The sequence below is a fragment of the Schistocerca americana genome, chromosome 2, assembly GCF_021461395.2.
Source record: "Schistocerca americana isolate TAMUIC-IGC-003095 chromosome 2, iqSchAmer2.1, whole genome shotgun sequence".
In the NCBI taxonomy this organism is placed as follows: Eukaryota; Metazoa; Arthropoda; class Insecta; order Orthoptera; family Acrididae; genus Schistocerca; species Schistocerca americana.
The window spans coordinates 852,025,013-852,041,524 of record NC_060120.1 but is presented as its reverse complement, the minus strand read 5'-3'; the positions used below and the strand labels follow the sequence as shown (position 1 = coordinate 852,041,524).

The following is a 16,512-nucleotide window of genomic DNA, read 5'->3' as shown; positions in this document are numbered from 1 at the left end:
AGATACTGCATTTGTAGTTGCACAATAGCGGTCTTTTCTAATTTAGATTAGTGTCACTAACATGAGTTAGCACATTTCCAAGTTGCACTGCACACCCTCTCATTGCACTTGAAAACACAATTATGGCATACAGGTACACTAGAAACAGCTTTAAAACCCGTAAACATAAATCAGCAAAGTATCCAAATGTGGTAGGTGCATTTCAGAGGCAAAAGGGCATCCTTATGTAATTGTAAAGCCTCGAGGGCACCACAAAAGCTGTTTTTTCTTTATCTTTCATAGCTATCAGTATTTGACATAACTGTTTTGCACATCTAAGGCACTGAAAAATTTATGTTTGGCTGGGTGATTCAGAGAATCATTGATTCTTGGAGGGGGATAAATACCCTGTGTTGTGACTTTATTGACAAGTTTTATGTCTGTGGAAATGTGATAAGGCTTTTCTCTCTTTTCCATTTCTTGTTTTCTTGGGGACTGTAACTCTAGATGACACCCAAGAACTGAAGGAAGGTTCTGGATAACAGGGAAACTGCTTCTAGTAAATCTGAAACATTTTTCTCTGACACGAGCTGCAGGTAATAAGTTCTGGAATATGATTTGCGGATTATAGGTTTAGCATCCTCCATAGGATTCTCGTGATACATTAAGAAGGGTGCTGGAAGTTAGTTCCTTTCTTAAAACAAAGTCGCGAATTTCGTTAAAATGTGTACAACACATCCTGATCTACGTTCACAGGTATTCAAGGTTCTTAATTTCTCCCTTTGTATGTAAGGTAACTGAGATGGAATTTATGTAAACTGTTCTTTACGGTTGTTTGTTTTCTTGGTATGACTAAGAAAATACCTCCTCTAAGAAAATCTTTCTTCACTTCTATCCAAAGACTTTTTCCTATACGACCTGATATAGCTTTATTTGACTTTTGTGGTATGGTACATGGTTTGTGCATTGTCAGAACATGGTCATTTGTTCTGGACTCTTATCACATCCAAATAGTGGGAACATTGCCCAAATTGTGGACATTTCCTCCAATTTGTGCTCCATGCATTTGGAAGTTTCCTATTCCTTGAAAATGGCACAGGCAATCGTTGTCAAAGATGACATGAAAATCGTTATCATAGTTCCACAACATTTTGCATGTAAACAGCTATCTCCATCTGTCTATTTCCAGTTCGACATTTTGCAAACTTATATTTTTATTAGGTTGCTTTCATGTCTCAATGTTCGGTTGAAATTTTGCAGTTGATTCGAAACTAACCTCCCGATAAGATAGAGACTGGAAATTTTAAATATAGCTCAGAACTGATGACAGTGCAGTAGTTGGGGCAACCACCTGCCTACAGTGGGGATGGGGATTAAAACAGGGTGCCAAAGCATAACACAGAACACCACTGGTCCAATTGGAGTTCCTGCACAATGGCTCTGCATAACAGATTGTGCCACAGGCCCTAGAAATGCAATATGCATAAATAACCTGCTACAGAAAGAATCTGTGACATCTCATTCGATTTATAGGTGGACGCTAAAAGAGCTGAAGCAATTCCTATCAAATTGAGCACACATTTCACTTGCAATCTGGAAAAAAAAATTACTGTGGTAATAAGATACCTCCCCCTTCCCCTCACCCACCCAGTACCTCTGCGGCTGAGGATATGAGTGAAACAAGGTGCCATAAAAGCACATCTCAGAGATGCCTGGAGCAATTTCAACCAAATGTGGTATCTACACAACTCATCTTACTATATACACTACTCATTTTACCATGTTTTTATTAACTGACTCTCCTGGCTGGCTGCTGTCTGTTTGGTACAGATTTTTCAGTTGATTTTAAAGTAACTTCCTGATGAGCTAGAGACTTGAAACTGTCAACATAACTCAGAACTGGGACAAATATTAACTGCTTTCTTGTGTATTGTGTGGTGGCGTGTACTTTATTTACTACTGTCATTTCTTGATGAGCTAGAGACTTGAAATTAACAACATAGCTCAGAACTGGATGTCAGTGCAATATTAACTCGCTGTCACTAGCGTGTGACCGAGGTTACTTTGTGTACCACTGCCATGGTCCCCCTTTCCTGTTCCAGCTGTGAATGGTTTGCAGAAAGAATGTTTGTTGGTAAGCCGCCATGTAATCTTGAATCTCTATCATTTTTACCTTCATGGTACGTTTGCAATACATGCACTGAAGGAAGAAATATATTGATTGAGTCAATTGAAGAGAACCTTAAATAATCTTGAAATTTCGCACACACAAGACTAACAGGCAAAAAATAATTATTTGAATAAAAATAATTTTTAATATACAGCAGAGTCCCACTAATCCAAACCCTGAAAATCTGAACGTTTTACTTAATCCGAACATAAAAAATGTTAGTCAAAGTATGGAAAACTGTGCGGTAATTTGCTGTACATACACACTGTTTTAATTTACACAGTACAGTAAACACATATTAGAAAAATTGGCAAGAAAACAGTAGGTGTAAACAATGCATAACAACGAAAGAAAAGCTGTCAAATTTACTAAAATACAGCGGACATTTTATCCTCACTTTTTAGATGACAAAAACTCAGTCTTTTTTTGGTGTAATGAAGACAGTCTGTTATATGACACATAGTTGCTCCATCGTCTCAGAAACATCAGATCAACATGTGTGGTAGTGGACTGTTGCTCCAAATAATGTAGTGTGAGATCAAGGGCTTCTGCTGCATCACTGTGGGCATCAACTCTCCTTTATCGCTTTTAGGATCATTGTCACTTCTGTCACAGCAAGTCCCCTTCTTCCTGGTCTTGAGTCACAGCAGCAACTAAATCAGCATCAGTAAGGTTCTCCACACATGCCCCATCTGCTGCCATCCACTCATCTACGTCTCCTTCACTAGCTTCTATACATCCAGGGATTGTTTGTATCATTTGTAGTAGATTTTCCTCTTCATTTTCAACTAGGTTATCCTGAAATTCAAGAGATGTCCACAGTTTTCCCCACGATTTTCTAAGAGTTTTCTGAAATATTCTGCCATGTCTCAGTAAACATCATCCTTCACATTGGTCTTTTTTATTTTGTCCACTAAAGGATGCTATCATCTTGGATCATCGTTCTTAAAAATTGTTTTGTGTAAATCAGTAAAAATGTTTGCAGTGCACCCTGGTCCATCGACTATAGAACCGGTGTAACATTCGACAGCAAAAACTTAGCCACAATTTCTCCATCACATAATTCCTTAGTGCTGGGGTGAGATGGTGCGTTATCAATCAAAAGGATTGCACGGGGAGACAAATGATTTTCCTTAGAAAACCGTCGAACAGCAGGAACAAACTGGCCATGAAACAATTCTTTAAACAACATACCATCCATCCATGCTCTTTTTCTGGTTGCATTATTATACGGGCAGGGACTTCATCCTGCAGTTTTTAAAAGCTCTGGGCCAAGCAGATTTGCTGATCAGCGTTAAAGGCAGCTTGTGATGACCAGCAGCGTTGCTGCACACTAATAAAGTCACACAATCTTTGCACATTTTAAAACCAGGAGCATGGTCTTCTGCTTTTGATGCCAGGCTTTTTGTTGGCAATGACTTGAAATTAAGGCCAGTCTCATCAGCATTATAAATTTGTTGGGGAAAATACTTCCCCTCTATCATTTTTTCAAACTCACCCATGTATTCCTTCGCTACATCACAGTCAGATCAAAGCTTTTTTCCAGTAATTGTTAGCGGACAGATTCCATAACGTATTTTGAATCTGTCCAACCAACCCGTACTCGCACTAAAAGACTCACCATTCATTAACTTGTTCAGGTAAACAGCCTTCTCCTGAACCAGTCCTCCACTCAAAGGAATTCCCCTCTCTCTTTCCTGCGTAAACCAAAGTAAAAGAGCTTCATCCACTTTATCACACTGAGGCAGTTTCAAAGTATGCCAAATTTCGAGTGTTTTTCCCGAAGATGTTGCACAGGACTGTTCAAGCTTCACTCGGTTCTTCTTCCAATCACAAATGGTTGCTTTACCAACACTCATTTCTGTTGCCAGTTTAGATACATTCTTACCATTGTCTATCCACTTCAAAGCTTTCAGGTTTTCTTTGAGAGTTAACGTTGTAAGTTTCCATTCACTCATGAAGAAAATACGTACACCACTACACCTGAACAAATACAATACAACTGTTGCACATGCCAGCGATAGATAACTAACATAACCAAGCACTTTGTGAGCCAACTGGCAGTGAACTGACCTCAGACACTACAAAGGTCTCAACAACAATAAGGGCAGGGAGTGAGTGAGCCACACAACAAGGGCAGGGAGTGAGTGAGCCATTGTTCCCACACTTGTTACCATGGTGTACCCACTTATCTGCTCGGTATACTTCATTCTAGAAACTCGTCACCATAATTCCGGCTAATACGAACAAATTGGTAAACCGAAGAGGTCTGGTCCCAATTAGTTCGGATTAACGGGACTCTACTGTAGTGCCTTTTTATGTCTGACTAAAAATTATTTTCCACTTTTTAGTCTGATATAAAAATGTGTTATGTTAAAAATTTATTACTATTTCAATAATTATTCTGATATAAAAATATGTTATATTAAAATTTATTTTTATTTAAATAATTATTCCCAGTATGCTCAGTTTACAACATAATGGTTTGTGTTTGTGACTGCAAGTTGATTTAACTCATTCACGTACAATGATAGCAGCAGCTGTCACAGTGTTGTAAATATAACTTGAGACTGTTCTGTAGCTCAGTGCTTTCTATGATAGTTCTGCATCTATACTATTAGCTGGCGCTAATTGTATGAATTGTACACTAGTCATTACAGAACTTAGTCATGAATTATTTTCCAGCAACACCGTTTATTGAGTCCATCATAACATAAACAAACTCTTAATGCAGCAAAAAGCTAGAAGCTGGCGACATTTTTCACTGAAACTATCACCGACTTAAAAGACAACTGCATTCTCTAGAAGGTGTAAAATTTGTTACAGTCAACGACATCATCGGGAAATCTATTTTGAATGTAATACATGTGAAGTTGCCCTTAATGTGACAAAGGTTTCACAGTATTCCATACACAGCTAAACTATGTGTGAATATTTATGAAGAACTAAAAATGACTCATGGTGCACCAAAAACAGTGTAATGATGTGGGAGTGTGTGTAGGTGTTGTAAGTCCCTAGACAAATAAATTTCTTCTTGATTAGTAAATAATTGTGTATATGTGAGATACAAAAATATTTTGTCAAAAATTTTCCTACAACAAATCATATGTGATTAGGTTAATGAACAAAACTTTTATTTGTGAGCCTGTATCAATGATAAAGGTAACATATCTACCATTGGTTTTACCTTGCATAGTTATATTTAAGCCTGAGAGGTCCTCTCTCTCTCTTACTGTATTCAGTTTGAGGAAGGAGAATGAAGGGCAGGCGCAGAACCACTCCCATTATTCACTTTACCTATTATTGCATTCTTGTATCCATTTCCTGGAGCATCTCGGTAACCTGTTTGGTTAGCCAGTAGATTTCATAAAATCAGGCAGTGTGGTCTCTCATGTCCAATCTTTCAATGGTAGCCACATGCCAGTTCCAAATATTCAGGAGCTTTGTGACTTGGGCTTAGCGACAAGTGCAATGCTCTTCAACGGTGAATGTACATCTAGTGAGGTTTACACTGCTGTGGCATTGGAAGAATTGTTGGGCCTCCTGACAGAAAAATGTGATTTGTATGGCCTTCCGTAGTGTGCTCAGTGAAGCACGCTTCACTTCAGCATCTACTTGTGGGTCGATCCCATAAATTAATACATCCACACAGCAAGCTTCTCCTTCGTTGAGTTGTACCTCATTGCTTTCTTATTTTACTCCAGTGGGGAAGTGCTCTAAATCCTCCCTGCAATTCTGCATTGGATGGAAGACTTGCCTCTGTCCTTACCTCCATATCTATCCACTAGTCCTTTTGGAAAGGCATCAAATGTCTTGGTATATCTGAGCCCTGGGTATTTACATAAGTGCAAGCCTATCTTTGCAACGTAAGCTTGGCAAATCCCACTAACACTTTGTGACAGTATTTTATGTACATCAATTAGCTTTGTAAGAAAGTGTGGAAGTTTTTGCATGGTTCACCTATGAGGGTGGGAACCAGAGGACCCAATGAAACATTAGTTACAAGCCGGGACAGAACACTGTGAGAATCCCAGAAATTGAGAAACGAGGCTAGCTGGGGGCACAGTGCTGCTATTTAGCTTTGCACTTAGTAATGAGTCATCTCTGCAGATCTTAATTCTCAGCCCGGAGTTGTTCCGTCCATGCTTAAAATTCTGGATCCATCTCAGCTGCCCCTGTGACCTGATGTGTGCATCCCTTTAAAATATATACGTCAAAAGGAAGCAAAAATCTTTAATGACAGCTCTCAGTGATGTGTCTGGCAGCATTGACACCAGTAGCATGTTGTTCCTAAAGCTAAGCTTGCGACTTATGTCTCTTGATAGACGATCATTGGGCAGCAATAGAATGGTGATGCCTGATGAGTGAGTATTGTCAGGGGAGAGAGAGAAGGTAACTCCATAGATCCAGACTCATCTCACAGGAGAACAGAAGTAAAGAGGTCAAGAAGATTAGGTCATTTAGCATCTGCTGTGGGCTGTGCCCTGAGGGAAAAAGTGCTCCACTTGTGGCCATGACCCCAGGAGCCCTCTGCCTCACAAGTTATGTGACCCCTGCAGCATGTGTTGATTGGCAGGGTGACTTTGCTGATGGCAGTTAGTCATACTCCAGTGCAAACTATTTGACTCTTGTCACATCAGTGGAAAGGTGACAGACAAAAAATGTGTTGTTTTTTCCAATATCAGTAGTAGATTTGAGGCAGCTACTGCAGAATGTTATTTTATTGGAAAAAGTGGTCAATGTAAGGTAATTCTTCCCAGAAATGCTATAGTGTAGTGAAAGAAGTCATTAGACTGCTCAAGAACAGAGAGACTACATGCACTAAGGCTTGGAGAATGAAGCAGGAAACCACTTTAAGACTGTCGTTTACAAAATAAGGTACCTTTGCTTTCCAACAGATTCTATTTGCAGATTAGTAATGGTTTTGAGTTTTCTTCCCTATTGGGTTTGCCAACAATGAGATTGCCAATGATACACCAACATACATCTGTTATTTCTTCCATGGCTATCCATATGTGCTTGTTAAATATATAGTGCCGCACACTGTTTAGTCTTCTGGTAACACAAGTCCTTCCCCCCCCCCCCCCCCCCCCCCCCCTAAATTTGGTTTGTCAGGAATCCGTTGCCTGGAGTACTTTTGTTGAAATGAACAATATTCTGGCACTTGAAATACATACCATGGAATGTTTGCAGAAACGGTAGTTGAGGATATATTATGGAAAAATTCATTTGTGGAATTTGAAGTCTTTTTGTACCCGTGTCAAAAGAAATTGCTTCTTTCAGGATTATGTGCTTTGTTCTTTCTGTGCATATCACTATGTACGTGCTGAAGTTGGAAGTTCATAGAGCACCCGATCAGCTTGTTTCATGCACACCACAGAACAATATCTCAGCCAGGACTGAAAGAGTCTTCCCAATATCTTAATTTAAATGATAATTTTGATGCAACTGGAAGTATCATGAATACAGACAGCCATGAAAACTTTTCTTATCGTAAGCACCCGCTGATTTTGAATTGGCTCAAGCACTAGTAGTTGGAAAGTTTCAGGCTGTTAGTCTTTTGTTTGCTCTACTGCCACTTTCAACAGCATACAAAGCCCTTCACTACAGACAATAATGGCTACCACAATGATACTCACAGTATCATTATTGTATGTGCTTTGCTTTTGAACTAGAACTCCAAATCTTAGAAAATTAAGTGGAAGCACATCCTTCATAATCAACTCAAAGTGCAGTCAGCCATGTTTTATTACAGTTGAATTTGATTTTTAGAGATAATTTACTGTCTGCCTTCAACTTTTGTGGTTGTTCCAATTCAGATATTTTTCTAATGGAGCAGTCTATTGGGTAGATGGGAAAGTATGAAGAACAGTAAAAAAGGGATAATAAGTGATTTTATGTAGCATACAGTTAAAATACATAAAACCACATAATTGTAATGCAATATGTAATGATAACATGAATAGTCAAACAAGATAGAAATCAGCAGTCTGTTGCAATTCATTCTGCACTTTATTGCAGATCTAGATTTCAGCACAGTATAGCTGTTATCAGTGTGTATGAAGTATGTCATGTAGACTCAACAAGCTAGTGAATGGCCATTTTACTACACAACCATAATTTAATTCAGTTAGTTTGAATTAGCTGTGTACACGCTAATGTCGTGTAGTAACACGTGATGAGTCTTCATGACTCACTTTGTATGCACTGATAACAGCAATACTGTAGATGAAACCTAGATCTGCAATAACGTGCAGATTGAATCACGACTGAGTGCTGACTTCCTTCCTGTTTTAATTAAACCACAGTCGTTGTGAACAAACGGTCCCCAATGGAATCCTACATGATGAAATATACCATTGCAGGAAACTTAATTTATGAACATTTACAGTTTTCCTATGTACAAAGAAAGAAAAGAATATGCAATTACATAAAAATCTGGACTCTAATCATAATATTGGCAAACCATTATTGGCAACATGTGAGAGGAAAACTTATATCCATCTTCATCACTACCATGTTCCATTTAACTGAACCAACTCTCTCAAGTTCTCTTGTTGTTAAGTGACTTTTTTTGTACTTCAGTAGCAGCCTTCTTCCATTAGAAAGTAGACATGAAAAGCTGGTGAAGTGGCTTGTTTAAACAAACCTTGGTGAAGGATTCACTCCTCATCCATACTTGTGACTGGCATGATATTAATATACTTCGGACAGTAAACCATCTTGTGGTCTACAAGGTGTGTTATAAAAAGTTACATGCAATGTCTTGAGTATGTTCCCAGCCATCCATTAGCAGTGTCATTGAAGTACCACTCACATAGAATCTTCTACATGTTGTCTTTCTTCTAATCCAAAAGCTTCAGGTCAGTGAATAGTCTAAAATGTGAACTATTTTGAGGAGTACACACCGATAACAATGTTGTAAAATAATGTGCTTTTATTTTGTTCGTTCTGATTAATCACAAAAATGAATAGCCATTAAAATGTCTGCCAGAACTACCAGTTGTAACATACAATAACTGATCTACATGCAACTTGTACACCAAGTAGGTTCGGCTAATGTATGCTGAGATCACACACTACTATTCAGCTTTGTGTTTTGAGCACTTCAATCACAAAATCCAAACATTATGACACTACTCATAGTGACATGACATACTTCATTGAGCTTATCGTCTCATCCAAAGATTGGATCACCATCAACAATGCATAATATGTTCACTCCATCTGATGCTGTAGGGAGATTTTGAATGCTATCCTGGACAGTAATACAAAAATGTGGCGATCAGTGGCTCTTCTCAATCAGAATGCTAGTGGTGAAATTCCTTTCACCATCAGTATCAAACCAGTCACCTTTGAGTTGAGCACCACTGTACAAGTGTGAGTTAGTGACCTTAGATTCTGAGGTGGATATTGATGTGATAAATGTGTAAAGACTCTTTTTGAGTAGAGATTTTGCAGAATTCACCAATGGCAGTGACTGTTATTCTGTAGCCTTTGGCCTCAGAACCACAGTATTTTTGCCAGCTTTTATAAGCAAATAAGTAAAGCACTAAACTTAGTGAAAATATTTTTCACTAGGTGAAAATTCAGTGATTTATATTTTTCAGTTTAAAGGCAGTTGCTGTTAGCTATATTCACAGTACCATTTAGTGCACTCTTGACTCTCTGACTTGCTCTCCAAGAAAAGAAATTAATGTTCCATATTATTATATTCATTAACTTTATACATCTGTTTCAAAAAACACTCTAATATTCATGAATTTCACTCATAAATTCTGCATTCTTACAACTTGCGGCCATAATTATGTCTCTGAATGGAGTCCATATCTCTGTGGACAACTTTTTTCTGCAATGATTAGAGCTAAGTACACCAAGAAGTCATTGACTGTGTTTGAATTGTTAATAAAGAAAAAGTGTTAGCAGACATGCTTTGTTTCACAGAGGAAACAAAAAATTATTCAGTAACTTTAAAAAAATTGTGTAATTTAAATGCCATTAAATTAAGTTTGATAACAATAGAAAGTTTATCAGAATATATTCTTTATTTTGAGACTATTTCATTTGAAAAGATTCTCATACACCAATATTTATTTGCCCTATATTTGTAGCGTTTTAAGAATGTTACAAGTAAAATTAAAGTAACTGTTGCTATTTTGTCTAAAACTGACATGGTGAGACCGTAGCTGTGTACAATTAATGTAGGTTAATTCTTACAGAGAAGAAAACAGTGACTGGTTGCTGTTTTCTTCTCTGTAAGATTAAAGTAACGGTGTTTAGATAGAAATTTCATAGCTACTGAATGCCAGGAATTGTATTAATGGATCACTATTTTACTAAACATCTCCCAACAATATAAAATCAACAGCCCAAAAAATTAGCTTGTAGACTAGAGGTCTGTAAATTGGGGGGGGGGGGGGGGGGGGTGGTTGCATGCCCATACTTGCTTCAATGTTTCACACTCAATCACGTCACCCCTGAGTATGAATGCTCAGAACGAGCATGGTATGATTTAATGGAGCACCAAAGGGGAGGCTCAGAGCTGCCAGGTCTGTTCCATTTGTTGCTCTGTTTTTGTGACCAGAGCTCCTCCTCTGTTGCCTGGTGTTGATTCTGATGTCCCATCAGTTGACAGGAATAATTTCTGATGAGTGTCAAATAATTTGTGATATTTTCATTATTCTGAAGTAACTTTTCGTAAACACATTCAATAAACTGAGAAAAAGTCGTTCTGCACTACTGGCCATTAAAATTGCTACACCACGAAGATGTCGTGCTACAGACGCGAAATTTAACTGACAGGAAGAAGATGCTGTGATATGCAAATGATTAGCTTTTCAGAGCATTCACACAAGGTTGGCGCTGGTAGTGACACCTACAATGTGCTGACATGAGGAAAGTTTCCAACCAATATCTCGTACACAAACAGCAATTGACCGGCGTTGCCGGGTGAAACGTTGTTGTGATGCCTTGTGTAAGGATGAGAAATGCGTACCATCACATTTCCGACTTTCATAAAGGTCTGATTGTAGCCTATCGCGATTGCTGCTCGCATTGGTTGAGATCCACAGACGGTTAGCAGAATATGGAATCGGTAGGTTCAGGAGGGTAATACAGAACGCCGTGCTGGATCCCAACGGCCTCGGTATCACCAGCAGTCGAGATGACAGGCATCTTATCGACATGGCTGTAAGGGATCGTGGAGCCACAACTCGATCCCTAAGTCAACAGATGGGGACGTTAGCAAGACAGCAACCATCTGCACGAACAGTTCGCCGACGTTTGCAGCAGCATGGACTATCAGCCCGGAGACCATGGCTGCGGTTACCATTAATGCTGCATCACAGACAGGATCGCCTGCGATGGTGTACTCAACAACTAACCTGGGTGCAAGAATGGCAAAACGTCATTTTTTCGGATGAATCCAGGTTCGGTTTACAGCATCATGATGGTCACATCCGTGTTTGGCGACATCGTGGTGAACGCACAATGGAAGCGTGTATTCGTCATCGCCATACTGGTGTATCACCCGGCGTGATGGTATGGGGTGCCATTGGTTACATGTCTCGGTCACCTCTTGTTCACATTGACAACACTTTGAACAGTGGACGTTACATTTCAGATGTGTTATGACCTGTGGCTCTACTCGTCATTCGATCCCTGTGAAACCCTGCATTTCAGCAGGATAATGCACGACCGCATGTTGAAGGTCTTGTACGGGCCTTTCTGGATACAGGAAATGTTCGACTGCTGCCCTGGCCAGCACATTCTCCAGATCTCTCACCAACTGAAAATGTCTGGTCAAGGTGGCCGAGCAACTGGCTCATCACAATACGCTATTCACTACCTTTGATGAACTGTGGTATCGTGTTGAAGCTGCATGGGCAGCTGTACCTGTACACGTCGTCCAAGCTCTGTTTGACTCAATGCCCAAGCATATCAAGGCCGTTATTATGGCCAGAGGTGGTTGTTCTGGGTACTGATTTCTCAGGATCTATGCAATGTAATCACTTGTCAGTTCTAGTATAATATATTTGTCCATACCCGTTTATCATCTGCATTTCTTTTTGGTGTAGCAATTTTAATGGCCAGTAGTGTATTTGACATTGTTAGCTTGTATACACTGATGCTGGAGCTGTAATTGTGCTGAGAAAATACAGAAAAAAAGAAAGAAAAGAGAGAGAAGGCCCTTTTTAAATATGGTCTCTGCTGGTGGCGATGTGTGCTGAGTACCAAGTCTGTTGGCTACCCACGGACACTGTAATGGAAACATTCTTATTTGTTTTTGTTTATGCTACTTTAAAATGCCTAAGTTAATTGAAAATCATGCCAAGTGTTAAATACATTAAGCAATTTGTCGTAAATGTCCGAAAGAAATAAAAACAGTGAAAATGCATTGCCAAATTAGTTTCAGTGATGGAATGGTAAGAAAATGAGTTAGAGCATTTAAAGATGGTTCATGATGAAGTGCAAAGGAGACAACGATCTGTCATTGCTTACGACTTAGTGCAGAAATCTGATGAAAAAAGCTCAAGACAATGGAAACTTTGTCCTCATCTAATGGCTTTATTCTAGTTGCAGTAAGTGTTCTTTATAAAAAGTCGAATGCTTAAACTACTGGAAGCTGTTCCCATTCCTCGTACTGATAATGCTGAGTTGCATAAAACCATTCAAGTGGCCAGGACTTCGAATTTTCTTATTAGTACTTATTTAAATAAATTATATGCCCTCTATAATTATGGGTAATTCTAAAATATTTCTGTTTGCTGATGACACTAGCTTGGTATAAAGGATGTTGTGTGCAACATTGGCTGTGTTTCAAATAGTGCAGTTCATGACATAAGTTCATGGCTTGTAGAAAATAAACTAACACTAAATCATAGTGAGACTCAGTTTTTACAGTTTCTAACACACAGTTCAACAAAACCTGACATTTTAATTTTTCAGAATTGGCATATGATCAGTGAAACTGGATATTTCAAATTTCTAGATGTTCAGATAGATAGTAAACTGTCAGGGAAAACCCACGTTCAGGACCATGTTCAAAGACTTAATGCTGCCATTTTTACTATTCGAACGGTATCTGAAGTAAGTGATCGTTTGAACCAAAAATTAGTCTACTTTGCTTATTTTCATTCACTCATGTCATATGGTACTATAGTTTGAGGTGACTCTTCCCATCCTAAAAGGATATTTTTGGCTGGGAAATGCGCAGTTCGGGCAATAAGTGGTGTAAGTTCGCGAACCTCTTGTTGACCCCTGTTCACTGGTCTAGGTATTTTGACATTGCCTGCCTCCCACCCTCCCTCCCTCCCTTATATATATTTCTACTGTCATTTCTTGTTAACAGTATCAGCTTATTCCCAAGAAGTAGCAGCTTTCACACAGTTAATACTCAGCAGAAATCCAATCTGCATGTGGATCACACTTCCTTAACTCTTGTGCAGAAAGGTGTGCAGTATACTGCTGCATCCATTTTCAGTAAGCTAGCACAAGAATTCAAAAATCTTAGCAGTAATCCAGGCACTTTCAAATCAAAACTGGAGAGTTTCCTCATGGGTCACTCCCTGTATTCTGTTGAGGAGTTCTTTGAAAAATTAAGCTGATTCTTATATTATATTGTTGATTGCATTTGCTTAAACTTATGGCTTGACTTTTTTGGGTTCATAAACATTTTATTTCATCTGTTATTACTTTTATGTTGTAATTTCATGTACTGACATGTTCCATGACCTTGGAGATTTGCTCCTCAATTTTGTCCTACGGAACTAGATGTGTAGTGTAAATAAATAAATAACATAACTAATTTTTAATCCAGATGGTCACTAGAGACTTAAAATATGTTGCCCATGTTACCTGCCAGGATGAAAACAGCAGTCCCTGAAACAGAGGCATTCGACATCGCTTAAAAAAAAGTGAAGTTCATCCAAATCGTACAAGCTCAAAACTTCCTGTACACAACATATTGCAGCAAGCAAGGGTTATTGCTTGTGGAATTTTTGCCCCCGGGTAACAAACACAATCAATTCTGAGATCTAATGAGAGACCTTAATTAAAACTTGTTGCATAATTCGAAACAAAAAGATGCGACAAGCTCAGTAGATGATTTTGCGTTTCAGTGCCCATTCGCATATGATCTTACAAACAAAATATGAGTATCTCATCACATCTGCAAATAGCTTGATTACCAGTGCCATTTGATTACTAACTCCATTTTATCTGCCATCACCAGTATAATAGTAGATGCCAAAATAGATATTCTGTAGTAGTTTGCAAAGTAGGTGACAGATTTGTAAGTGAATGGAACTAAGAAATAGGCTGCTGGTTGCAAGTGCATTATGGTGGATGTTATATTGAGTAGATTACAGTATAGGCTCTCGTGCAGTGATAAAATAGTTGTAAAAATCCATTTGCATTTGCTTAATATCAACTGGCACTTACTTCCAAAACATCCCTCAATGTTAAAAGTGTAGGTAAACTTGCTTCAGTATATGTGTGTGTGTGTGTGTGTGTGTGTGTGTGCTCGCGCGCATGCATGCTTGCGGTTTTCTTAAATTAAACCTCCCTCTCCCACATAGCTTTTGCCAATATATTGTGCCTTGAGGGGTGCTGTTTCATACTAAATTGCCAGTACTGCCAGACAAAGTCATTCATTACTCAGACAATGCTGTCAGAGAGTGCTTCAGGAACCCCTTTGCAATCAGTATTTTGATCTATCAATAATACTGCTAAAGCCTTTGACCTGGATGAGTACTGTTTCAAGTGCAAAATATCTACCAATATTTTAATACCGCCTGTTTGAATGGTGGTTTCTAAAATTAGTATTTACTGTGTGAGAGTTTTGTACATAATATCTATTTAATTATGTTTCATTATTTTATATAATGAATACATTGTTGGTTTTACAGGAGAAAGCAGCGAAATACAGAAGATTCTAACATTACTGCAATCTAACCTACAAAATGTACAGGGAAAAAGACGAATATTCCTTTCAAAAACAGACCTCGACTCACTATCAATTAAAATAGAGTTTGTCTCAAAACTTCTTGAAACTGTGAAACTCTTTCATAAAGCTTTGAATGGAGAACCATGTAAAAAACTTATGAAGCAGTTTGACAGGCTGGTGTATTTGATGAGAACAAGGAATATAAATATGAGTCAACAGGAAGTAAATGATTTCAATTTGGAAGTAAGCAGATTCATGAGAGGAGCTCAGTTCCGCAGTATTGAGAGCAGCGATGATTTCAAATCATCCCGATCTAATGATGTTATTAAGGATTTACACAAAAAAGCTTTGCAAGTAGTAAAATCTATTGAAAGTTACACACCAGCAAATGACCAAAAACTGAAAGAAATTTTGGATAAATTGAACAAACAGTTGAAGGCTGTTGCCCCACTTGATATTGAAACAATAAGGAGAGAGATTGTGAAAGCAGTAGGTTTAACACCTGGTCATTGGTACAAATGCCCAAATGGACATTACTATGCTATTGGAGAATGTGGAGGAGCAATGGAAGTAGGAAAGTGTCCGGATTGTGGGGCACGAATTGGTGGTAGTAGCCATCGGTTGCTAGACGACAATCGTCATGCTGGGGAACTTGATGGGTCAACACGCCCTGCTTGGGGTTAGAATTGATGGTGGCAGCCGTTGGTTGCATAGTAACAATAGCCTCGCTGAGGGGCTTGATGGGTCAGTGCATCCATCTTATCCTACTATGTGAACATTTTTTTTCATGGGAACTTGTTTATCTGTAAGCATGAACTTTATTTATGTATGGTTAATGTAGATTACGTTGTTATAAGCCTATGCCCAAATTTGATGATAACCTAAGACTGCATCAGTGTGAATATTGTTTTTACAAGTATTTACTTTTTTATGCTGTGTAAACTGTAACTGGTTCCTGTATGAAATGAAGCAACTTATTTTAATCATTGTATGGTGAATGTAAATAGCTCATTAGATTCCACCAAATGTCTGTGCCTTTACTTGTGTGATACTTATGGTAGCAGTATTATGTGCAATGTTTACCACTATATGAAAATCAAGCACTTGTACTAATTAAAGAAAACTGAAAGACATACTATTTTTTGCGTTCCTGAAACTTGATATTATTAAAGTACTCTTCCTCTTATAACATTAAATTTAAAGGTGTACTAACACATCACCAGGACATAACTATGATGTATTAAAAGATTATGAAGTAATACAAATACCTGGGACATAAAAAGGGAGCAAGCTGTGCTTTTGTGCCTAAACAGAAAAATAAACCTAATCAGTTGCCTAACAGATAAAAGACCAAATTAATAAACTGGTGATATGGACCAAAGAAAAAGTAGAATACACACGAAAAAATACTGATGGG

At 38.4% G+C, this 16,512-nt stretch overlaps 1 protein-coding gene across 1 annotated transcript in view; it reads left to right on the top strand.

Moving 5' to 3' along the window:
* The window catches only part of LOC124595650 (NFX1-type zinc finger-containing protein 1-like), a 279,353-nt gene extending 263,120 nt beyond the window's left edge, over window positions 1-16,233 (top strand). Inside the window, exon 16 of the mRNA XM_047134490.1 lies at window positions 15,058-16,233. Coding sequence (XP_046990446.1) covers window positions 15,058-15,779 — 722 coding nt within the window. The 3' untranslated portion in view covers window positions 15,780-16,233. The remainder of the gene's footprint in view (window positions 1-15,057) is intronic.
* The last annotated feature ends 279 nt before the right edge of the window (window positions 16,234-16,512 follow it).